Source organism: Dendrobates tinctorius, unplaced genomic scaffold, assembly GCF_039654945.1.
Source record: "Dendrobates tinctorius isolate UK_male_01 unplaced genomic scaffold, ASM3965494v1 ptg000011l, whole genome shotgun sequence".
Lineage (NCBI taxonomy): Eukaryota > Metazoa > Chordata > Amphibia > Anura > Dendrobatidae > Dendrobates > Dendrobates tinctorius.
This window is the reverse complement of record NW_027361679.1, coordinates 45,864,859-45,891,351: the sequence shown is the minus strand read 5'-3', so window position 1 is coordinate 45,891,351 and position 26,493 is coordinate 45,864,859. Positions and strand designations below refer to the sequence as shown.

The following is a 26,493-nucleotide window of genomic DNA, read 5'->3' as shown; positions in this document are numbered from 1 at the left end:
CGGGCCAGATCAGGCAGTGGCCATGCCGGACTGTCAAATTTGTCACACATGCCGGCGCTTTATACTCCAGAAATGCTATTCCAGTCCCTGACTGGAGTAGCATTTCTGGCACAAAGCATGGAGGCCACACCACTTACTAAAGATGCCGAATTCGTTAAGTGGCATGTGCCACCTCCTACTTCAGCAACACTGGTGTAGTGCGATTGTGCCAGTCTTAATGAATCAGCCTACTTGCCTTTATTGATTTGAATTCACATTATGCTCTCTATGTAGCATTCTCAGCGTACACCTCACAGATCAGGACTTGCACATTTCACACTCAGCTGTTCAGGGCAGTGGCATAATTGCAGCAATCCAGTGTTGAGTTGGTGTGGAGAGTGCGAGGTGAATGATGTAAGGGACGTTCTTTATAAATTTGGAGCTTACTCCAGTGCTCTGCAGTTTAAAGGAAACCCGGCAGCATGAATCCGACATCGGCTCAATCGCTACGTAAATTAATGTTTTACTTAAGAAAAATATAGCGGAAAACTGGGGCAGGATGAAGTGATTAGTTGCAGAGGTATGTCCGCAATAGAAAGGCCACTAACTAAACCTGCATAAAGGGAGACTTGTCAGTCTAGTTGAGAGGAGAGATATTGGTGGGACGTAAGTCTGTCGTCCTTGTCACCTTAACCTAGGCTCAGTTTTACAACTATGTTTATGCTGAATGCGCCGCAGTAAGATACAATGTAATGAGCAGGCTGCATGTTTTTAATCCATGTTGCTTGTGATTCCATAAGTGTCTGTCATGTCCTGATAATGTCCGAGCAGGTGGGCATTCAGGCACTAGAGGCTTGTTCACACGCAGCATTCTTTATTTGCTTGCATTTTTTCGCTATGAAAAAAGATGCCGTGATTGAGTAGCAGCAAAATAAATTAGATTTCCAAAATCTCGTTCACAGGGTTTGTTTTTTTTTCTTCGCATTTTTTGAGCTGTGTTTTTTTTTTATCACAGTATGTCAATTCTTTTTTTTAACATTTTTATGCATTTTTTTTAATTCCTTCATTTGAATGCATAAAAAGCACATGTAATGTACTCATCATTTTTCATGTGTGACCATACCCTAACACTGCTACTGTAGGCTTCACCAAAAGTGCCCTTTACATTTCCATGTGAGTCTTTTGAGCATAAAAATAGCAATGGTACATCTCAGTATGATAAAGGGATAGTGGGGACCTAAGGAAGCTGTATGTGTCCGTCATATTGACGCATTGAATGTATAATGTATTTTTGATTTTGTTTTTTTTCTCCCTTTGTACTTGAAAATTTAGCTTTGCAAGATATTTTAATTGTTGGCAAAAATATTTGGGAACTTTATTGTCACATTGTATGTGCTTATTCAGGTTGGACAGGTTCATGGAGGACTTATGGGCGTTATTCAGAGAGCCATGGCAAGGGCATGTCCACATGTGTGGTTTGAACGTTCTGAGATGCGTGATCGCCACCTGGTGACAAAAAGGTATATTGCAGTGCTTTTTTACATTTGTTACTAGCCTGGTACTAGTGCATACCAGTAATCTCAAAGTTATTAAAAAACATTTCCTTCTTAAGGCTGTGTGCCCACGATGCGATTTTTAAGCGTTTTTGCCGCGATTTTCAGCGCGAAAACGTTTAAAAATCTTGTACATGACGCACCCCATGCATTCCTATGGCATTCCGCACATGCTGTGCTAATGCTGCGCTTTTTTCCGCGGCGGAATCGCAGAAAAAATCGCAGCTTGATCATTCTTTTGTGCGGAATCGCAAAGAATTGCCGCGATTCCGCACCCATAGGAATGCATGAGAATCGCTTCTCGCATGTGGCTATGCCCACCATGTGGGAAGTTAAACGTCTCATGTGCGGTTGGTACCCACGGTGTGGAGGAGAGGAGACTGTCCTCCAGCCCCTGGGTACCATACCCCTGTAAAAAAAAGAATAAAAAATCAGGGTATATTTACCTTCCGACGTCCCGCGCTGCATTCCCGGGCCTCAGCGTTCACAGTAATGCCTTGCGGCAAGGCCCTGTAATGACGTAGTCTCGCGTGACTCTAGTGGTCTCGCAAGATCGCTATAATAACGCGAGACCAACGTCATCGCTATAGTAACGCGAGACCAACGTCATCACAGGTCTCGCAAGGCATCACTGGGAACGCTGAGGCCCGGGATGGCAGCGCGGGATGTCGGAAGGTAAATATACCCCGATTTTTTACTGTTTTTTATCTTTTTTAACATTTTATCTTTTACTATTGACGCCGCATGGGCGGCCTCAATAGTAAAAACCTGGTCACACATGTCAAACACTATGTTTGACGAGTGTGACCAACCTGTCAATCACTTTCCAAGCGATGCTTCAAATCGCTTGGAAAGTGCTTGAGAAAATCGCAGCAAAATCGCGAACAGAATCGCGGTGAAATCGTGCGGGAAAAAAACGTGCGATTTCTGGGAAGGAGTCCGGTTTTCATTGTGCGTTTTAAAACGCTACATGGGCCCATAACCTAAAGGAGAATTTGTCAAAATTTTTTGTAATGGGCTAATAGAAATAGAAATCCCAGATAACAACTTGTTTACTTGTTTTAGTATTTGTCAAAAGGGGTGTGTCCCTGTGCAGTCTGACACTGGGAGCTCGGATTGGACAGTGTCCATCTGCGTGGTGACACACCCACCACTGGTAGCACAGGGAGGGTGATGTAAGAAAAACAGTACCACTACTGTGGTAACGCCTAAGGGTAAGTTCACACAGGGCGTTTTTGCAGCGTTTTTTTGCTGCATTTTTTTAATGCAAATTTTCAGCTGCTTTTTTCATTAGCAGCAAAGCCTGTGAGATTTCAGAAATCTCATTCACACAGATTGTTGTTGTTTTTTTTTTTTTTGTAATCAGGATTTTGTGCTTTCCTGTGTTTTTTAGACATAGAGCATGTCACTTCTTTCAGCGTTTTTTCAGCATTTTTCACCCATTGACTTGAATGGGTGTTGGAAAAAAACGTTGCAAATACACTGGTTGACTTTTCTTTCAGCGTATTTGCTGCAAAAAAGTCAAGGACAGCCTTCGGGTTCGGGTCAATACAATAGAGTGTTTGACACTCTGTCATATGCAAACACCGCTTCTGATTGGTGGGGAAATCCTCCCTGCCGGTCAGAGAGCTTCGGTTCCCACACTGTCAAAAGACAGCAGGAGCCAGCAGCTGTGATTGGAGGTGTGAAGTTTACCTCTGGTCACTGGTGTCAGATGATGGGAAGACTACTGCTCCCATCATCTGACACCTACAGCCGCTAATTGCAATGAGAGCAGGAGCAGCGTCAGTCAGTCAGGTAGTCAGGAAGTTACGGTATTTTTTTTCTAAGGGGGCATTCAACTTTGTTAGCTTGCACAAAGACACAAAAACACATGAAAAAAACACACCTAAACCTGCGTTTTTGACACAGCTTCTTTCCTGCCAAGAAATCAGGTTTTGCTGCAGAAAAAAAAGCATCAAAAATGCCCTGTGTTAACGTACCCTAAAAAATGTTTAAACAATCATACTGACCCAAAAGAAAAACTTAATGCATTATTTGGTCTTCCTAGTAAATGGGTCAAATTTAAAACTAAAAAAGTTTTTTTGCAGAATTAATAATTTTTGTTTCCATTAAGTCATTTTAATTTGTATTTCATAAATTGTACGTTTTGCGCCGGTTTCCTCCCACACTCCTAAGACATGCTAAGAGGGAATCTAGCTTGTGAGCCCCGATGGGAACAGTGATGTCTGTAAAGTGCTGTGGAATTAATGGTGCTGTATAAGTGAATAAATATCCACAAAAGTCACAAAGACTGTTCTAACAGCACAAGATGTTCATATTCCCTGTTTCAGGCTGATTTGCTTTCCCCAATGATCAGAGCCGATCATTAGATAATAGAAGCTCAACACTATTCTCTTACAGCAAACCCTTTAATTTTCTCACAACATAAAACAAACTAATACATTCTCTGTGGTGTCCAGCAGGATGTAAGCCTTCCCATACAAGGCAGGCGTGTCCTGATTAGCTTTAAATGTCAGTGTCTGACAGCGGCATTTAAATGGTTCCTAACTGCGTTACAGGGACACAATGTAGTTCTCCCACTCTAAAGTTAGGGCTGTACTTCAAAGTAAACTATGGGAGAAGTATAGAAACATATGCAGTAATACTTAGCTATTGTTTTATGCATCTGGTTAGGAAGCCCTCCTGGAATTGCTAATGCTAAAGTCAAATGTGCAGTCATTTTAATCTCTTAGGTTTCAGTAATACCTTTTGATTTCCCACACTATTGTTATGTTGCATAGTACAGTCACTTGTCTGCAGACTGCTTAGTTCCCTGCACTTACTCTTTATACAGGCTGCGAGAACATGTGTTTGATAAGGAAAAGCTGCCCATTTTGATATTCCCAGAAGGTAAGATTGACAACTTGGTTTTTATTTTTTATCTCGGATGATTCTGCAATTTGTATCACAGTGATCTTCCTTCAAGGAAACTTTCACAGACCAAAGGTAAATAAAATACATTAGTAGCACGTGGCGGTTTCTGCTTTATTCAAGGTTATTCCCGTACCTTCTGATCCAACTGCAGAGGAAGCAATTACAAAGTTACAGAGAACCATTGGTTTTAGCAGTATAATGTACAGATTGAATGCTGGGACTGTGCCGAGGAGGAAGTTTGTGAGATACAGCATCCGCCAATAGCTGCCAACCAAGGGGCACTGCTTATGCTACTTCTGTGCCAGACAAACATGCAGCTATTATTATTCTTTTGTGTACAGACTAGCCCAGAGTTTAAAAAAAAAAAAAGAATGCCCAGAATATGTTGTATTACAATAGCTGCTGCATATTGCTGCTATGAACATTTTCCTACAGTTTCAGCCTAAAGGGAAATTGCCATCTCCAAGATCCTATCTCAATATGTAGTAGATGTAATAATAATTTTAGCAAATACCTCCAATTAGAAATTTAGTATAGTTTTTCTGATTTACTTTGTCGCTTACCCCATATACAGTAGCTTAGGTGTGTGACCCTATGTGGTGTCTATTAGAAGGGCTTATTGCATTGACCATCTACTATGTGGATGAGAACACAGGATTGATTTAGTCTGAGCACATAAATAATCGGATACCAAATATTTGGTTCTAAATTTTCCATTTGGCCAAAATGTTTTTTGGTGTCACTGTAATTGTCTGTGAGGTTTTTTTCAAATGGGGATGGTGGCAACAATCTGGGCAAGCACAACTTCTGGTACAATTTGCTAAGGTCTTCTAACCAAAGGGCCTATGAAACTTTTAGGCTGTGTACCCACGTTGCGGATTGTATGCGTTTTTGCCGCGTTTTTCGCAGCATAGGCAGCCTCAATAGTAAAAAGTTGGTCACACTAGTCAAACATTGTTTGACGAATGTAACCAACCTGTCAATCACATTTCAAGTGATGCTTCAAATCACTTGGAATGCACTTGAATTCCGCACTCGAAAATCGCATGAAAACCGCATGTTTTCGCAGGAAAACGCATGCGAATTCCTTAGGGTATGTTTTCATGGACTGGATTGCCGGCGCTTTGGAAGCAGCGGAAAGCCTGCTCCTCACTGCATCATATCCATAGACTGTATTATTTATGTTGCGGAGACTGAGCGTCTCCGCAAGATAGACATGCTGCGTTCTATAAAGACGCGCCGCATGTCCGGATTTGTGCACATAGTGGAGAAGGGTGGTGTAAGATCTGGACGCTGCTAATCCTGATGTAATCCGGACCGTGGAAACATACCCTTAGACAGTGGGGTGGGAGGGGATGCCATGTCATGTCTGCTACGAGGAGCTGTGCCGTGAGTCCTGTGGTAGGGGTGGATTGTGAGAGAACAGGTCACATCTGGCTCTCACATTCCACAGTGGTATGTTTTTCATATGCAATATTCAGAATGGGTCTGGCAGGTAAGAACGGTAAAGTTTATTTTTTATGTTTGTTTTTCTTTAAAAAATGTTTGCGTTTATAGTAGACCTTAGGGCAAAGTGTTTCATCATGCATTTACCTGTAATGTCAGTTGCAACTGCCATTTGTTTTAGACAAAAGTTGACTATCGAAATGCTCTCATTTTAATAATTAATGTATTCAGACTTCATTTTAACCCCTTTTCTTATGTTGCTCGTGCAGGTACCTGTATAAATAACACATCTGTTATGATGTTCAAAAAAGGAAGTTTTGAAATTGGTGGGACCATATATCCCGTGGCAATAAAGGTAAGAAATTACAGACTTTAAGGGTTATCCACTACTGTACAGCCATTTTTCATTGTCACTAATCTGACGAAATAAATTGCGTATTTATTCGATCCCCCATGATGGCACCATGAGACAGGGGATCCATCCTTCAACGAAAGGAAACCTACATACATAGAAGAGCGCATCTCTCCCACACATCAGTTGGTTTCCTGGTCTTGACACCAGAACAAGACACAGTGCTTCCTGGGCCATGATCCTTTTCCAATAGAAGATAGTCACCAGAGCAGCATTAGCAGCAGCCTGTGCACAACAGCAGCAGCTCAGTGAGAAGCCTCACCTACAAACATCCCGGAGACGACCCCATAGCAGTACGGGAGGTAGCCGTGTCTGTGAGAGACTTGATTCTGCGGGGAGATCCAGTCAAAGGAGCTCCAGTAGATTGGACATTTCATAAGCTTCGAGGGATGGTCCTTTGGCTGAGATGTGTCCACCTCGTAATCCGGTACCATTTGATTGCTTCACACTGGTAAGTGATCTTTCTGAAAGTTAACTCGTTGATGCAGTCTTCCCTTTATCTCTCCCAATTTCTGCCAGGGAAAGAAGCAAAATCAAAGCATATGGAATGTGGTCTTTGCAGGTCTCTATTGCCAGACTTTTCTTAAAAAACAAAAACAAAAAAAAAAATAGTCGAAGGGGTTAAGGAGTCTGAGAAACCCTATCCCAGGAAGCATAAGGAGAAGGACAAGAATAGAAAGGCTAGATCTCCTGAGTCGGACATTTACAGTGACTCGGTGGAGAGCATTCCTCCGGGTCATCTGCATCAGCATCCTCCTCTTTAGATGACTGCTCGAGACGCTCCTGCTTCACCAATGGCTGGGTAGATAAGATGATTAAAGCAGTCATAAATGCCATGGGGATAGTGGAGTTCAAGCCAGAGAAGTAAGTGCAGGCTGTCTTGTTTTGAGGTCTGGACCATAGACGACACAGATATTTCCACTTAAATGACAAGATCCGCTCTCTCATACATCAAGAGTGGAAAAGACCAGACAGGAAAGGTTCCCTTCACCAAGATTTTAAAAGGCTATATCCGTTTGAGGAGCCTGTCTCATCATCCTGGGATAAAGCCCTGAAACTAAATGCAGCAGTGGCTAAGGTGTCTAGGAGGTCCTCATTGCCTTTTGAGGACATGGGGAAGTTAAGGGACCTGCTGGACAAGAAGGCCGACACCTTTTCTTAATGGCACCTGGGAGATGTCAGTAGGAGCTCTAAGACCAGCTGTAGCAGCTGTTTGTACAGCCAGGTCTTTGGTGGTCTGGCTGGATCAGCTAGAAACCCAGCTGAAGGATAAGTCTTCTAGAGAGACTATTCTAGCTACGTTACTGATGATGCAAGATGCTGTAACTTTGTTGTTGGATGCCTCAAAGGACCCAGTCAGATTGGCAGCAAAAGCTGCAGTCCTTTCGAACGCAACTTGGAGAACATTATGGCTCCGCAGAACATTAGGCCCTGAAAGCAGAAGTCGTGGAACTGTTGCACAAGGCTGTCCTGGTGGAGGTTCCCTTGTTACAAAGAGCTAGATTGTTCTATTCCCCCCCCCCCCTCTTTCTGATTGGGAAGCTAGATTGTTCCTTTAGAACCATTATAAGTTTAAAGAGTCTAAACAAGTTCCTGAAAGTCCTCCTTTTTAAAATGGAATCCATACGGTCGGCATTTATAATCAAATAGGTGTCTTTAATGATGTCCTTAGCCAATGATGTTCCCTAGACTTTTGGAGGCATTTGTCTTTTGTCATATATTATATTTTAATTAACTGTATATTTAATAAAATTACAATTTTAATAAGTTACAAAACTGTTTTCTTGTGTTTTTCTGTTCACTTTTTCTCTTCGAGTAGAGATGTGACGGTATGTGTTTTTTTTTTTTTTTTTTTTTTTAAATGAATATATAGCAAGTTATTTTTGGATAAATTTTTTGATTTAATTATATCCTATGTTATGGAGGATCTGTCACCAAGTCAGAAGTGATCGGTTTTTACCCTTATTTTATTTCTGCTGCTCCCTGATAATTCTGCTTTTTTTTTTTTTTTTCCAAATACACCATATGGTTCCAGAGTTATGGTCCTTTTTATTTAGTGTGAATTTTTAGGGTCTTTATCAAGAATGCATTGCACATATGGCAAAAATACAGAGCAGCCTAAAGACAGGGCCCCAGAAAATCCTGTAAGCTACACCCCCTTGTAAAGACTACAAAAATTTGCACTATATAACAAGGTCCATACCTCTGGAAATATATGGCAGAATTGAAATGAAGAGTAAATAACTGGTTACTCAGGGCAGTAGCAGGAATAAGATAAGGGCAAAAACTGGACATTTTTTTCAGCAAATTTCTGAATAGTTTTCATTTTATACAAGTTCTTTTATGTAGTGGAGTTCTTTGCCACTCAAGATGGGGAAGGAGGCATTTACAGGCTTGGGGATGGCAGAGAAAACGGACTACAGATAATTCCTCTTTAGTGCAGTATAGAAGCAAATTAAGAAAGCACCTTGGATGCACAAAGAATTCACTTCCACCCTGTATTACTGAGAGAGACACTCCCACAAGAGAAAAATCTGAACTTGGATTAGTCTGTTACCTGCATATCAATGGGGTCTGAAAATAAAATAAAAACTGAAGAATACAAACTGAAACTTAGTGGTTACATTTAGCTTATAAAACTGCACTAACTTTTATGTAAAACTATTCTTTTTCTGTCAAAGGTGTCCGTAGTTAAAAAAAAAAAAAAAAAAAAAAAAAAAAAAAGCTATTACCTTGCACTAAGAATTTACTTTATGGGACATGATGTTTTACCATTTATGATTATCCACAAATATTAAACAGATGGGATTGAATACTTCTATAGTAATCACACCTTGACCTCTTTGCACTTATGGGCAAAACTGTATATCTGAGCTGTGATGACCACATAAGGAGGCTGCTCAGGGATTGAGCGCCTTCCACATGCAGCTGATGCCAGCTATATTATATAGCCGGCATCAGTGTTTAACAGCCTTGGCCGATGCTGTGCTCTGGCCATGTCTAATAACAATACATGATCTGTCTCTGACAGCGGCATAGAAATTATGTCACAGACGGTGCAATCACACGCCAGTTCTCATCGGCACCTTACTATGACATATTGGAACATGCTGAAATCCCCCATCACCACCATCTTGGTCTCTCCACTATATGCTGAGCTTCAAAGGAGATCTAGATGTACACTATCCTTTTAGAGGATCTAAGTTAAAATAAACTAAATTCAAATAATAATTTGAATTGTACCACTTCCCCCCCCCCCCCACTCAAAATAAAGAAATAAAAAAATACACATAGTATCACCGTATTCAAGTATGATCTATCAAAATATAACATTTATTAACCTGATTAGTAAATGGCGTAGGGAGAAAAAGAATCAAAATGCCAGCATGCCAGTTTTTCTGTCACCACACCTCCCTAAAAAAGTGATCGAAATATCATGTACCCCAAATTTGTAACAAAGAAAAATGTCAGTTCTCGCCGCAAAAAAAAAAAGTCCCTCATACAGCTGCATTAATGGAAAAGAAAAAACGTTATGGTTCACGGGAAATGGCAATGCAAAACAAGTTTTTTAACGTCTAAATTTTTTTTGCTATTCTAAATAGAAAAAAAAAAAGTTTGGTATTTCCATAATCATACTTCCATGGAGAACTGCATAAATAGTGTAAAAACAAAAGCCAATAGACAATGTCAAACTTGCATGTTTTTCACCATTTTATTACCCCTTTTTCCATTATTCATTACTGTTCATGATACAGTTAATGTTTGGTGTTGTTCAACTTGTCCCCCAAAAAGCAAGCCATCATACGACCATGTTGACAAAAAATGAAAAAGTTTATGAATGTTAAGGATATAATAAAAGTGTAAAATTGCCTCGTCTAGAAGGGGTTAAAATGAAAATATTTTCTTTTTTTGTTGTATAATCAACTTTCAGGTGTTTTTTGTGTTTATCTGAACAGGGTTTTAGCTTTTACTGTCATTGAATGGAAAGATTTTTGTGTATATACAGAGATGAGAGATCTATCGAGCTGTGAAATATCTACATTAAAGCCATGTTCAGTATTTGGTCAGTATTTTACCTCAGTATTTGTAAGCAAATGCCAGGAGTGGGTGATAAATACAGAAGTGGTGACATGTTTCTATTACACTTTTCCTCTGATTTTTTCCCACTGCTGGCTCTGATTTACAGTGGGGAAAAAAGTATTTAGTCAGCCACCAATTGTACAAGTTCTCCCACTTAGAAAGATGAGAGAGGCCTGTAATTGACATCATAGGTAGACCACAACTATGAGAGACAACATGAGAAAACAAATCCAGAAAATCACCTTGTCTGATTTGGAAAGATTTATTTTCAAATTTTGGAGGAAAATAAGTATGGTCATTAACAAAAGTTCATCTCAATATTTTGTTATATATGTTTTGTTGGCAATGACAGAGGTCAAACGTTTTCTGTAACTCTTCACAAGGTTGGCACACACTGTTGGTGGTTTGTTGGCCCATTCCTCCATGCAGATTTCCTCTAGAGCAGTGATGTTTTGGGCCTGTTGCTGGGCAACACTGATTTTAAAATCCCTCCAAAGGTTTTCTATAAGGTTGAGATCTGGAGACTGGATAGGCCTCTCCAGGACCTTTATATGCTTCTAATGAAGCCACTCCTTCGTCGCCCTGGCGTTGTGCATGGGATCATTCTCATACTGAATGGCTCATCCACGTTTCATCTTCAATGCCCTTGCTGATGGAAGGAGGTTTGCACTCAAAATCTCACAATACATGGCCCCATTCATTCTTTCATATACACGGATCAGTGGTCCTGGTCCCGTTGCAGCCCCAAAGCATGATGTTGCCACCCCAATGCTTCACAGTAGGTATGGTATTATATGGATGCAGCTCAGCATTCTGTCTCCTCCAAACACAACGAGTTTTGTTTCTACCAAACAGTTCTACTTTGGTTTCACCAGACCATATTACATTCTCCCAATACTCTTCTTTCTGGATAATCCAAATTACTCTTCTTTCTGGATAATCCAAATCCTCTCTACAAACTTCAGACGGGCTCAGGCATGTACTGGCTTAAACAAAGGGACATGTCTGGCACTGCAGGATCTGAGTCCCTGGCGGTGTAGTGTGTTACTAACAGTAGCCTTTGTTATGCTGGTCCCAGCTCTATGCAGGTCATTCACTGGGTCCCCCCATGGGGTTCTGGGATTTTTGCTCACCGTTCTTTTGATCATTTTGACCCCACGGGTTGACCTCTTTTGTGAAGCCCCAAATCGTGGGACATTATCATTTGTCTTGTATGTCTTACATTTTCTTATTATTGCTCCCACAGTTGATTTCATCTCACCAAGCTGCTTGCCTGTTGCAGATTCAGTTTTCCGAGCCTGGTGCAGGGCTACAATTTTGTTTCTGGTGTTCTTTGACAGCTCTGTGGTCTTCACCATAGTGGAGTTTGGAGTGTGACTGTTTGAGGTTGTGGGCAGGTGTCTTTTATACCGATAACAAGTTCAAACAGGTGCCATTACTACAGGCAATGAGTGGAGGACAGAGGAGCCTCTTAAAGAAGAAGTTACAGGTCTGTGAGAGCCAGAATTCTTTTTGTTTTTAGGTGGCAAAATACTTATTTTCCACCATAATTTGAAAAATAAATCTTGCCAAATCAGACAAGGTGACTTTCTGGATTTGTTTCCTCATTTTGACTCTCATAGTTGCGGGTCTACCTATGATGTCAATTACAGGCCTCTCTCATCTTTTTAAGTGGGCAAACTTGCACAATTGATGGCTGGCTAAATACTTTTTTTTCCCCACTGTACAAATAGTGATGTGTAATACTGACCAATTACTGAACGTGGGAACTTGTCCTTATGATTGATATACAAGGAAATGCAAAAATCATCTGTAACAACATTGTTACATTTCAACATCTTTGTTTTAGTACACAAATGCAGACATTTTAGAAATGGCTTTTTTTTCCTCTTTACAGTATGACCCTCAGTTTGGTGATGCATTTTGGAACAGCAGCAAATACACAATGGTGAAGTACCTTCTAAGAATGATGACAAGCTGGGCCATCAAATGCAATGTTTGGTACCTACCTCCAATGACCAGACAGGTATAGTATATGACTCTTGAAATGACTTATTCATTAAAATGGTTTTAGAGGCTGAAATTTGGAAGCTCTGGTCTGTACAATTTGTTTAACCCTGTATAAGGTTAGAAAGAGGGTCACATTATTCAGGAAAATGCATAAAATTGTAGTAATTTACCTTGAGGAATAAGCAAAATACAAACCTTGGAGGCGCAGTCAATACTGAGTTTTAGCAAATAACTGACACTCAATGGAATGGTCATTAGCAACCATGACTTCTAGGTCATTAGGCCTCATTCAGACATCTACAAAAATGGTAGGAGTGTCACGAGTGATTTGGATCTGAGTTTTGTCAATGTTTGGTCAGTTTATACATTTTTAACATCAGTGTTTCATTTTCACTTTTGGATAAATAAATGACAAAGCTTCTATCCTTAGCATTGTCCGTGATTAACATTACAATCATCCATTTTCTGTTCGTGATCTTCATCACAGACCCATAGACTTGTATTGGTAATATTCATCTGTGATACTGGTAAATACAGTGGGTACGGGAAGTATTCACACCCCTTTAAATTTTTCACTCTTTGTTTCATTGCAGCCATTTGGTAAATTAAAACTTTTTTCTCAATGTACACTCTATGCTCCGTCTTGACTGAAGAAAACAGAAATGTAGAAATTTTTGTAAATTTATTTAAAAAAAAAAAACCCTGAAATATCACCTGGTCAAAAGTATTCAGACCCTTTGCTCAGACACTCCATATTTAAGTCACATGCTGTCCATTTCCTTGTGATCCTTCTTGAGATGGTATGGTTCTATTCCTTCATTGGAGTCCAGCTGTGTTTAATTAAACTGATAGGACTTGATTTGGAAAGGCACACACCTGTCTATACAGTGGGGCAAAAAAGTATTTAGTCAGTCAGCAATAGTGCAAGTTCCACCACTTAAAAAGATGAGAGGCGTCTGTAATTTACATCATAGGTAGACCTCAACTATGGGAGACAAACTGAGAAAAAAAAATCCAGAAAATCACATTGTCTGGTTTTTTTTTTTTTCATTTTATTTGCATATTATGGTGGAAAATAAGTATTTGGTCAGAAACAAGCAATCAAGATTTCTGGCTCTCACAGACCTGTAACTTCTTCTTTAAGAGTCTCCTCTTTCCTCCACTCATTACCTGTAGTAATGGCACCTGTTTAAACTTGTTATCAGTATAAAAAGACACCTGTGCACACCTTCAAACAGTCTGACTCCAAACTCCACTATGGTGAAGACCAAAGAGCTGTCAAAGGACACCAGAAACAAAATTGTAGCCCTGCACCAGGCTGGGAAGACTGAATCTGCAATAGCCAACCAGCTTGGAGTGAAGAAATCAACTGTGGGAGCAATAATTAGAAAATGGAAGACATACAAGACCACTGATAATCTCCCTCGATCTGGTGCTCCACGCAAAATCCCACCCCGTGGGGTCAGAATGATCACAAGAACGGTGAGCAAAAATCCCAGAAACACGCGGGGGGACCTAGTGAATGAACTGCAGAGAGCTGGGACCAATGTAACAAGGCCTACCATAAGTAACACACTACGCCACCATGGACTCAGATCCTGCAGTGCCAGACGTGTCCCACTGCTTAAGCCTGTACATGTCCGGGCCCGTCTGAAGTTTGCTAGAGAGCATTTGGATGATCCAGAGGAGTTTTGGGAGAATGTCCCATGGTCTGATGAAACCAAACTGGAACTGTTTGGTAGAAACACAACTTGTCGTGTTTGGAGGAAAAAGAATACTGAGTTGCATCCATCAAACACAATACCTACTGTAAAGCATGGTGGTGGAAACATCATGCTTTGGGGCTGTTTCTCTGCAAAGGGGCCAGGACGACTGATCCGGGTACATGAAAGAATGAATGGGGCCATGTATCGTGAGATTTTGAGTGCAAACCTCCTTCCATCAGCAAGGGCATTGAAGATGAAACGTGGCTGGGTCTTTCAACATGACAATGATCCAAAGCACACCGCCAGGGCAACGAAGGAGTGGCTTTGTAAGAAGCATTTCAAGGTCCTGGAGTGGCCTAGCCAGTCTCCAGATCTCAACCCTATAGAAAACCTTTGGAGGGAGTTGAAAGTCCGTGTTGCCAAGTGAAAAGCCAAAAACATCACTGCTCTAGAGAAGATCTGCATGGAGGAATGGGCCAACATACCAACAACAGTGTGTGGCAACCTTGTGAAGACTTACAGAAAACGTTTGACCTCTGTCATTGCCAACAAAGGATATATCACAAAGTATTGAGATGAAATTTTGTTTCTGACCAAATACTTATTTTCCACCATAATATGCAAATAAAATGAAAAAAAAACAGACAATGTGATTTTCTGGATTTTTTTTTCTCAGTTTGTCTCCCATAGTTGAGGTCTACCTATGATGTAAATTACAGACGCCTCTCATCTTTTTAAGTGGTGGAACTTGCACTATTGCTGACTGACTAAATACTTTTTTGCCCCACTGTATAAAAGCTCAGAGTGCATGTCAGACTAAATGAGAATCATGAGGTCAAAGAAACTGGCCATGGAGCTCAGAGACAGAATTGTGGCAAGGCACATATCTGGCCAAGGTTACAAACGAATTTCTGCGATACTTGGGGTTCCTAAGAGAATAGTGTCCTACGTAATCCTTAAATGGGAGAAGTTTAGGACCAGTAGAAGTCTTCCTAGACCTGGCCATCGAGCCAAACTGCGCAATCATGGAAGAAGAGCCTTGGTGAGAGAGGTAAAGAACAACCCCAAGATAACTGTGGCTGAGTTCCACTGATGTAGTAGGGAGATGGGAGAAAGTTCCACAAAGTCAACTGTCACTGCAGCCCTCCATCAGTCTGGACTTTATGACAGAGTGGCCCAATGGAAGCTTCTCCTCAATGCCAGACATATGAAAACCTGCATAGAGTTTGATAAAAAACACTTGAAGGACTCCCATACTAGGAAAAATAAGATTCTCTGGTCTGAAGAGATGAAGATAGAACTTTTTGGTGATAATTCTAAGCGATAGATATGTGTGGATAAAACCAGGCACTGCTCATCATCTGCCCAATACAATCCCAACTGTGAAACATGGTTGTGGCAGCATCATGCTATGCGGGTGTTTTTTAGCTGCAGGGACAGGACGACTGGTTGCAATTGAAGGAAACATGAATGCGGCCAAGTACAGAGATATCCTAGATGAAAACCTCTTCCAGAGTGCTCTGGACCTCAGACTTGGCCGAAGATTCACCTTCCAACAAGACAATGACCCTAAGCACACAACTAAAATAACACAGGAGTGTCTTCAGAGCAACTCTGTGACCATTCTTGACTGGCCCAGCCAGAGCCCTGACGTAAACCCAATTGAGCATCTCTGGAGAGACCTGAAAATGGCTGTCCACCAACGTTCACCATCCAACCTGACGGAACTAGAGAGGATTTGCACAGAAGAGTGGCAGAGGATACCCAAATCCAGGTGTGAAAAACTTGTTGCATCATTCCCAAGACGACTCATGGCTGTACTAGCTCAAAAGGGTGCTTCTACTCAAAACTGAGCAAACGGTTTGAATACTTATGACCATGTGGTACTTCAGTTTTTCTTTTTTAATACATTTGCAAAAATTTCTACATTTGTTTTTTTCAGTCAAGATGGGGTGCAGAGTGTACATTAATGAGAAAAAAAATGAACTTTTTTGAATTTACCAAATGGCTGCAATGAAACAGTGAAAAATTAAAAGGGGTCGGCATACTTTCCGTACCCACTGTATATAGACATGTCTGTGATTTTTGCACAAGGATTTTTGTTTGTGAAATTATGGATACCCCTTCTGTCAAGTCTTAGTGGGACTAAAAAACTGTTCTTTAAAATATATGTTTTATTTTAAATACCGTAAATAAAATGCTTTTTTCCTGTTTGAAAATAAATTCTCTTTGCTCATTACCATGCTTTGCGTCAGCAATACGCATGTGGCCAAGGTGAACTTTTCCTTGCAGTAGTGCTCCATATCTGTCAGCGTCCTGTGAAATCTGTCAACGTCCTCAAAACATCATCTTGTCCTGCAAAAAGGAAGCTGCCATACAGCTCCACCAGCAGAAAAATAAAAAAGTTACAACTCTCAGACTAAAGCGATGCAAAAATAATTATTTTTTCTATTAAACAGTTTTTATTGTAAAAGTGCCAAAACAAACAAAAATATAAATGAGGTATCGCTGTAATGGTACTGAGCAGAACAATAAAGCTGCCTTACCAATTTTACCACACACTGAACGGAATGTCATGTGCCCAAAATTGGTACCAATAAAAAAGTCAGTTTGTCCCTCAAAAAGAAGTGCAGCGGCATGCTATTCCATTCGGTATGCGTTTAGTTGGACCATCATTTATTTTTCAACAGGACAATGACCCCAAACACACCTCCAAGCTGTGTAAGGGCTATTTGACCAAGAAGGAGAGTGATGGGGTGCTACGCCAGATGACCTGGCCTCCACAGTCACCAGACCTGAACCCAGTTGAGATGGTTTGGGGTGAGCTGGACCGCAGAGTGAAGACAAAAGGGCCAAGAAGTGCTAAGCATCTCTGGGAACTCCTTCAAGACTGTTGGTAGACCATTTCTGGTGACTACCTCTTGAAGCTCATCAAGAGAATGCCAAGAGTGTGCAAAGCAATAATCAAAGCAAAAGGTGGCTTCTTTGAAGAACCTAGCATATAAGACATATTTTCAGTTGTTTCACACTTTTTTGTTAATTATATAATTCCACATGTGGTAATTCATAGTTTTGATGCCTTCAGAGTGAATCTACAATTTTCATAGTCATGAAAATAAAGAAAACAATTTGAATGAGAAGGTGTGTCCAAACTTTTGGTCTGTACTGTACATCTCTGGCAAAAATTAAGAGACCACCACATCAAAACCCTGTCATGGGCAGCCCATTCTCCAGACCTGAACCCCATTGAAAACCTCTGGAATGTAATCAAGAGGAAGATGGATAGTCACAAGCCATCAAACAAAGAAGAACTGCTTACATTTTTGCACCAGAAGCAGTGTGAAAGACTGGTGGCAAGCATGCCAAGATGCATGAATGCTGTTTCTGTTTTTAAAAATCATGGGTATTCCACAAAATAATATTATTTCAGAACTCTTCCTGAGTTAAAACATTAGTATTGCTGTTTCTAAATGATTATGAACTTGTTTTCTTTGCATTATTTAAGGTCTACATACCTACATACATACATACATACATACATACATACTACATACATACTACATATATACTACATGCATGCTACATACATGCTACATACATACTACATGCATGCTACATACATGCTACATACATGCTACATACATGCTACATACATGCTACATACATGCTACATACATGCTACATACATGCTACATACATGCTACATACATGCTACATATATGCATCATACATACTACATGCTACATACTACATACATACTACATACATACTACATACATACTACATACATACTACATATATACTACATGCATGCTACATACATACTGCATGCATGCTACATACATGCTACATACATGCTACATACATACTACATACATGCTACATGCATGCTACATACATGCTACATACATGCTACATGCATGCTACATGCATGCTACATGCATGCTACATGCATGCTACATACATGCTACATACATGCTACATACATGCTACATACATGCATGCTACATGCATGCTACATACATGCTACATACATGCTACATACATGCTACATACATGCTACATATATGCATCATACATACTACATGCTACATACTACATACATACTACATACATACTACATACATACTACATACATACTACATATATACTACATGCATGCTACATACATACTGCATGCATGCTACATACATACTGCATGCATGCTACATACATACTGCATGCATGCTACATACATACTGCATGCATGCTACATACATACTGCATGCATGCTACATACATACTGCATGCATGCTACATACATACTGCATGCATGCTACATACATACTGCATGCATGCTACATACATACTACATACATACTACATGCATGCTACATACATACTACATGCTACGTACATACCACATATATACTACATACATACTACATACATGCTACATACATACTACATACATACTACATGCTACATACATACCACATATATGCTACATACATACTACATGCATGCTACATACATACATGCTACATACATACCACATACATACCACATATATACTACATACATACTACATGCATGCTACATACATACTACATGCTACATACATACTACATGCTACATACATACTACATATATACTACATGCATGCTACATACATACTACATGCTACATGCATGCTACATACATACTACATGCTACATACATACTACATACATACTACATGCATGCTACATGCTACATACATACCACATATATACTACATGCATGCTACATACATGCTACATGCTACATACAGTACATACTACATACATACTACATACATACTACATGCATGCTACATACATACTACATGCTACATACATACCACATATATACGACATACATACTACATACATGCTACATACATACTACATGCATGCTACATACAATACATTCATACAATACATTCCCACACAGCTTTTACCATAAAGTGAGACTAGGTATTTTTTTTTTTTTTAAGTGGCGGAGGAATACAGTGCGGAAGGATACCTACCTTCCGTCATTGGATTCCTGCAGCCCGTAGAGAGCGGCAGCATCAGCTGATGCTGCAGTTCTCTACCCAAGATCGTCATGGGACACACTCGTGGACTGCTTCGGATCATGGGTGAGTATTTTTGTGGTTTGTTACTGTATGTTAATATTTATTCCGTAGACGACAATGGCTTCGGGGAACAATGTGACAAGTATTGGTAAGTATGTTACTCTATGTTATATGTACTGTATGTCTATGTATGTATTGTATGAATGTATTGTATGTAGCATGCATGTAGTATGTATGTAGTATGTATGTAGCATGTAGCATGCATGTAGTATATATGTGGTATGTATGTAGCATGTATGTATGTAGCATGCATGTAGTATGTATGTAGCATGCATGTAGTATGTATGTAGCATGCATGTAGTATGTATGTAGTATGTATGTAGTATGTATGTAGTATGTATGTAGTATGTATGTAGCATGTATGTAGCATGTATGTAGCATGTAGTATGTATGTAGAATGTAGTATGTATGTAGAATGTAGTATGTATGTAGAATGTAGTATGTATGTAGCATGCAGTATGTATGTAGCATGCATGTAGCATGTAGTATGTATGTAGCATGCATGTAGTATGTATGTAGCATGTATGTAGTATGTATGTAGCATGTATGTAGTATGTATGTAGCATGCATGTAGCATGTAGTATGTATGTAGCATGCAGTATGTATGTAGCATGCATGTAGTATGTATGTATGTAGTATGTATGTAGCATGCATGTAGTATGTATGTATGTAGTATGTATGTAGCATGCAGTATGTATGTAGCATGCAGTATGTATGTAGCATGCAGTATGTATGTAGCATGCAGTATGTAAGTAGCATGCAGTATGTATGTAGCATGCAGTATGTATGTAGCATGCAGTATGTATGTAGCATGCAGTATGTATGTAGCATGCAGTATGTATGTAGCATGTAGTATGTATGTAGCATGCATGTAGTATGTATGTAGCATGTAGTATGTAGCATGTATGTAGCATGCATGTAGTATATATGTAGTATGTATGTAGCATGTATGTAGCATGCATGTAGTATATATGTGGTATGTATGTAGCATGTAGTATGTATGTAGCATGCATGTAGCATGCATGTAGTATGTATGTAGTATGTATGTAGTATATATGTGGTATGTATGTAGCATGTGGTATGTATGTAGTATGTATGTAGTATGTATGTAGTATGTATGTAGCATGCATGTAGTATATATGTAGTATGTATGTAGCATGTAGTATGTATGTAGCATGCATGTAGTATATATGTAGTATGTATGTAGCATGTAGTATGTATGTAGCATGCATGTAGTATATATGTGGTATGTATGTAGCATGTAGTATGTATGTAGCATGCATGTAGTATGTATGTAGTGTGTGTGTGTATATATATATATATATATATATATATATATATATATATATATATATATATACAGTGTATATATATATATATATATATATATATATATATATATATATATATATATATAATATATATATATTTTTTTTTAAACATTTAACACATTAGCCGGATGATGGGACTACTACTGTCCCATCATTGGCTAATGTGTCAATCACTGTCATGGTAGCAGGCATCGCCAGATGGGACTTGTAGTCCCATCGGACGATGCCTGCACAGCCCCCCGGACATCAGCACAGCCCCCCGGCAGGCCGGCACAGCCCCCCGGCAGGCCGGTACAGACCCCCACAGGGTGCACAGACCACCGGCAGGCCGGCACAGCCCCCCGGCAGGCCGGTACAGACCCCGGGCAGTCCACACAGCCCCCCTGCAGGCCGGCAGAGACCCCCGGAAGGCCCGAAATGACGGCGCATCATGATGCGCACACACCGCGCATCATGATGACGTCATTTCGGCTGTCAATCAACTTTGAACTTCCGAATCCGATGCCCGATATTGAAAAAATATCGGATGTCGGTATCGGAATTCCGATACAGCAAGTATCGGCCGCTACCCGATACTTGTGGTATCGGAATGCTCATCACTACTTAAGACTATAAAAGATTTCTAGAAATATACAGGAGCTGGGGAGCAGAAAAGCAAAATAAGTTGTTACCCGGGGATAAAATTTATAAATAATAATGTGTGGGCATAACTCTACCAGGCTAGCATCACCTAACAATAAGGGAGCATGAATGTCCAGCTGCTGCAGATCCACAGGTCACCCGACTGATACCAAGAAGATAGGAGAAAAAATATGGAGTTTTCTGTGCTGCTGAGTGGAAATAAGGATCCAACGCCAGGAAATGTATAAATGTGGTTTTTAATCTATGTATTTCTAAGTACAACTCACTTCTTCCTCAGGATTAAACACGTTTTTATTTTTAAATAAAAAATGAATCAAAAATGTAAGATTACTACTGCTTTTCCCACAAAATATAGGTAACTGATAACAAATGATTATTTATTTTAAATGTTTTAATTATGGATATGTAGTGATACAAAACAACCATAAGGAAATTAAACTGTTACGGAAAACCCAGGATTTTGAAAAAAAATGCCTCAAAGCAGGTGATTAAAACTGCAAAATCTACTATTTTGGTAAATCACCCTTTGTTCTTGTGATAGCCATGCTCCCATGGCTGCTGCAGTGATGCGAGCACAAGACTGCTGATTTAAAGATTGATTGGCTGCAGTGGTCATCTACACATAGTCGGCCTGCCATTCCTGCAGGATGGTTAACAGGTACTGACGAAGCCACCAAGGCACTAGGAAATTTGCAAGTTTATTTCGTTATGTTATCATTTTCTCTGCTTTGAGGAAATGCTTTAAAAATCTTGAACAATTCTGAACAACGTCTTAAGGCCATTGGTTTTATGGTTTCAGGAGAATGAAGATGCTGTTCAGTTTGCTAACAGAGTTAAATCTGCCATTGCAAAACGAGGTGGACTGATTGAACTACCATGGTAAGTGTCCAGTTCTTCCTAATTTTAAGTTTACTTTTGAATACTTGCCAACTTCTGCTTAATATTGACCATGAAGAGTCCAGTAACCACAGTTATCAGCATTTATGTGGAGTATTTTTTTTCTGACATTTGTATATGCCACAAACCAGATTAATGTATATGTGCAGACTTTATAATATTTCACATAATACTTTTTTTGCTGCTGAAGCTTTGAAATAGAAAAATGCAATAGAAAATGCCCGGTATTTTTTTTTTTCTGATAGCATGGGTTAAGGAAATGGACAGACCTTTTGTTTGTTTCCACTCCTTTGTCTGACTCGGAAAAACTGATGGTCAACAGATCAATCATAGGCAAATCTGATCCTGTAGATTTTTACGTGTCTGTACACTTTAGATCAGTGGTTCCCAAACTCCAGTCCTCGCGGACCCCAACAGGTCATGTTTTCAGGATTTCCTTAGTATTTCACACGTGATGAAAGTATCATCAAGGCATCAGGAATTCTCTCACAAGTGTAACACTATGGAAATCCTGAAAACATGACCTGTTGGGGTCCTTGAGGACTGGAGTTTGGTAACCACTGCTTTAGATAGACGTTGGCCAAGACTGTATCTTTTGCCGGCTCCTCCTCCTCATCTTCCCCTTACTGTTGGGGTTCCTCAAGGATCGGTTCTAGGCCCCCTCCTCTTCTTTGTACACTGCCCCTATTGGTCAAACAATTAGTAGATTTGGTTTCCAGTACCATCTGTATGCTGATGACACCCAATTATACGCTTCCTCTCCTGACATCACGCGTGCCTTTTTAGAAAACACCAGCGATTGTCTAAACGCTGTGTCTAACATCATGTCCTCACTATATCTGAAACTGAGCCTGTCAAAGACTGAACTCCTTGTGTTTCCTCCCTCTACTAATGTACCTATACCCGACATTGCTACTTCCATGTGTGGTTCTATTATTACTCCCCAGCAACATGCCCGCTGTCTTGGGGTCATACTTTACTCCGAGCTTTCATTCACCCCCCACATCCGATCACTGGCTCGCTCTTGTTATCTGCATCTCAAAAACATTTCTAGAATTCGACCTTTTCTTACCTTTGACTCCGCAAAAACTTACTGTTTCTCTTATTCATTCTCGTCTGGACTATTGTAACTCTCTTCTAATCGGTCTCCCTCTTTCCAAACTTTCCCCCCTCCAATCTGTCTTGAATGATGCAGCCAGGATCATATTCCTCGCCAATCGTTACACCGATGCCTCTATCTTGTGCCAGTCCTTACAATGGCTACCTATCCACTCCAGAATCCAGTACAAACTTATTACCCTCACCCACAAAGCTCTCCATGGCTCAGCACCACCCTACATCTCCTCCCTTGTTTCAGTCTACTACCCTACCCATGCCCTTCGTTCTGCTTATGATCTTAGGTTAGCATCCTCAGTAATCAGAACCTCCCACTACCGTCTCCAAGACTATACACGTGCTGTGCCAATTTTTTGGAATGCACTTCCCAGGTCAATACGAGTAGTCCCCAATCCCTACAATTTTAAGCGTGCCCTGAAAATGCATTTATTCAGGCTGGCCTACCGCCTCAACACATTAAACTAACTATCCCTGTGTGGCACAGTCAAACGTTTTATCATAACCAGGTTCCCTGCATCATGTTCCCACATGCTTTATGCATCCATTAGCCCTCTGTGTCTGTACTTTACACACTTAACATTATGGCTGGTCCATACAATCAGGGCAATTGTTACCACCCACCTTTCGTGTCTGTCTTTTTTTCCTCTTAGATTGTAAGCTTGCGAGTAGCGCCCTCATTTCTCTTGGTATCTGTTATGATCTATGTGATTATTGTTATGCTGTAATGTCTATCGTCTGTACAAGTCCCCTCTGAAATGTAAGGTGCTGCGGAATATGTCAGCGCTATAGAAATAAAATGTATTATTATTATAAGATATCCCTCCTGACTCCACCAAATACAAGAATGCTTGAGTTTGTAAAATGTTTTTAAATGGGGGGAGAGAGGAGAAAGGTGCCGACAGACTCCACTATCAGCGGTTTATCTCGCACCGAAACATGAATAAATTATTGGGTTCAACCTACTCATTCCTAATCTCCCTCCAACGTCATTAGTCAGCAGAATGTTGGGAGGACCCCATATCCATTATATGATCAGCTGATGTCTGTGGGAACTGTTGGCTTTTATCAAAATATGTAGTTTTACATGAATTGTTCTTGCAACCAGAATTCAGCACACACTACCTTTTTTTTCTGTGTTTTTAGGGATGGTGGCCTGAAAAGAGACAAAGTGAAAGAGTCATTCAAGGAAGAGCAACAGAAGAACTACAGTAAAATCATTTCAGGAGAAAATTATGTATTTCAGAGGGAAATTTGATGAAGGCCACGAGTAAAGAATTTTCGTAGATTCCAAGGATCCACCATCCCCTGCCCTACCCCCCCACGATCTTGCACCTTTTCCCAGACTTCCATCCTCTCACTAGACAGTCTTTTTATTTTTTTTTCACTTGAATAGGGTACTATGTCTAGGATAGCTATACCTATTCAAATATAGTCAACCATGAAAGTGAATGAAGGGTTTATTAGATAATTGTACTGGCTAATGTAGAGTAAGGAGACAATTTTGATAAAATGGATACTTTTGGTTAAAGGGAACCTGTGAGGACGATTTTACTAATTAAACTAGTGGTATAGCAGTATGGTCAGAAGGACAACAATAAATAGTACACCCATCTTGTAGTAATCTGACATGCCATTACTAAGCGATTGAGCTTAGAAGCCTGCAAGTGCAGTGGGAGTGTGTCGATGTTCTTCTAATGCATCAGCACAACTCCAACGCACTTCCAGACTATTTTGAATGTTCCTTCAAATCTTGATTTTTTTTTTTTTTTTGTTTAGTGCTTGGAAGACTACAGAAATCAAGTTTAACCTTTCACTCTAGTTCCATTGCCAATTCAACAATATAGCTAACTTGATTAGTAAAATTGTCCTGAAAGGTTCAGTTACAATATCGGGAAAATGTTTGGTGATTGCTTTAATAGATTCCAGGCCAATTGTTGGCTGATTTGTGTGCACTAGATAATCACCATTACCAAAAGCCAGATACCTAAAATGTATTGTAATGAACTATGTACTTTGTGTGTGTTTTTTTTTTTTTTGTTTTTTTTTTTTTTTCAGGGTTGTAAGTAAAAAAAAAATCATTGCGAAAAAGGATGCTTGTATATATTAGGTTCTTACAGGGTTTGGCTACCAGTTATCACTTTGGGGGCAGTTTGTCAAAGTATTTATGCCAAAATACTGGGGTAAAACGCTTTGAAAAGTGGTACTTTTTTTGCGCAACACAGAGATGGCATTTTCATGCCAGTTTAAAGCAGGTCCACCAGAATGGTCAGAGCTGGGGAGCAGCCAGAGCAGGACACAGGGTATGGCTATGCCTGCCTGCCTGTCAAATTTTGTAAATGTGGTGTAGTTTGAAATTCTACTCAATGACACAAGTAGCATTTCTGGCACAATGGATGGAGGTGTGTGCCACTGAGAAGATGCTCTGAATTCATGAAGTGGTGTGTGCCCCTCACTGAATTCAGTGCATTTTACTTCATTAGGTGCTTTATTAAGACTGGTATGAGCAACCCCTGTCTTAATTTATCTGCCCCTATATACGGTATTTAAATGTGACTAGTTTAGTTTGTTTTGCAGGACTATTTCAGCTTTAGCAATAAAGTTTACTCATTGTATAATGAAAAGGTATACAAATTTTCAATAATCTTTACTGCAGTCATACATTGGGAAGTTTTTCTTCCACCAAGGTATAAGAATTTGTCTTGGATATATAAAGGAGAGACAGCTACCTTATAGTTATCAGCGTTGTATCTTGGAATGAGCTGTGCCCCCAAATCTATCACATGATCAAGGAAGATTTTTATCCCCTGGACGTGAAAAATGATTGTTTCCATTGAATGAGTGAAGTTGCAATACGCTAGACCATGATGTGGCAAAGCTGTTGCAATTGTATATGTGATTTACAGACAAGCCAATGAAACCCACCTGTATCTGCCATATCAAAGCTAAGTCACGATATGTTCTTGGTTTGTTTTTAGGCTGTGCAGTAATTGCAGTGGATCACATGCATCATGGTCGATCACCCTAAATCTTTGGGCCCTATTCATGAATGTACATGCCATTCTTAATGCAAGGGTGTGGTTGAGTAAGACACTCCATTAATTCAGTGCATCTTGGTGTCACTGACCTGAAGAATCAAGTTGCCAGGTGATTTATACCACACAATGAATGCTATAAAGAAAAACCAGGAAGCAACATCAGGGTTTAGTTTTGTAATTTCACTACACTTGGAATTTCTTTTCCCTGTTCTTTGGTACATTTATATGATGAT

At 39.9% G+C, this 26,493-nt stretch overlaps 1 protein-coding gene across 1 annotated transcript in view; it reads left to right on the top strand.

Annotated features, from left to right (window-relative positions):
* The window catches only part of GPAT3 (glycerol-3-phosphate acyltransferase 3), a 152,785-nt gene extending 126,828 nt beyond the window's left edge, over positions 1-25,957 (top strand). Inside the window, exons 7-12 of the mRNA XM_073541745.1 lie at positions 1,384-1,499; positions 4,369-4,424; positions 6,164-6,249; positions 12,284-12,412; positions 22,012-22,091; positions 24,369-25,957. Coding sequence (XP_073397846.1) covers positions 1,384-1,499; positions 4,369-4,424; positions 6,164-6,249; positions 12,284-12,412; positions 22,012-22,091; positions 24,369-24,480 — 579 coding nt within the window. The 3' untranslated portion in view covers positions 24,481-25,957. The remainder of the gene's footprint in view (positions 1-1,383; positions 1,500-4,368; positions 4,425-6,163; positions 6,250-12,283; positions 12,413-22,011; positions 22,092-24,368) is intronic.
* The last annotated feature ends 536 nt before the right edge of the window (positions 25,958-26,493 follow it).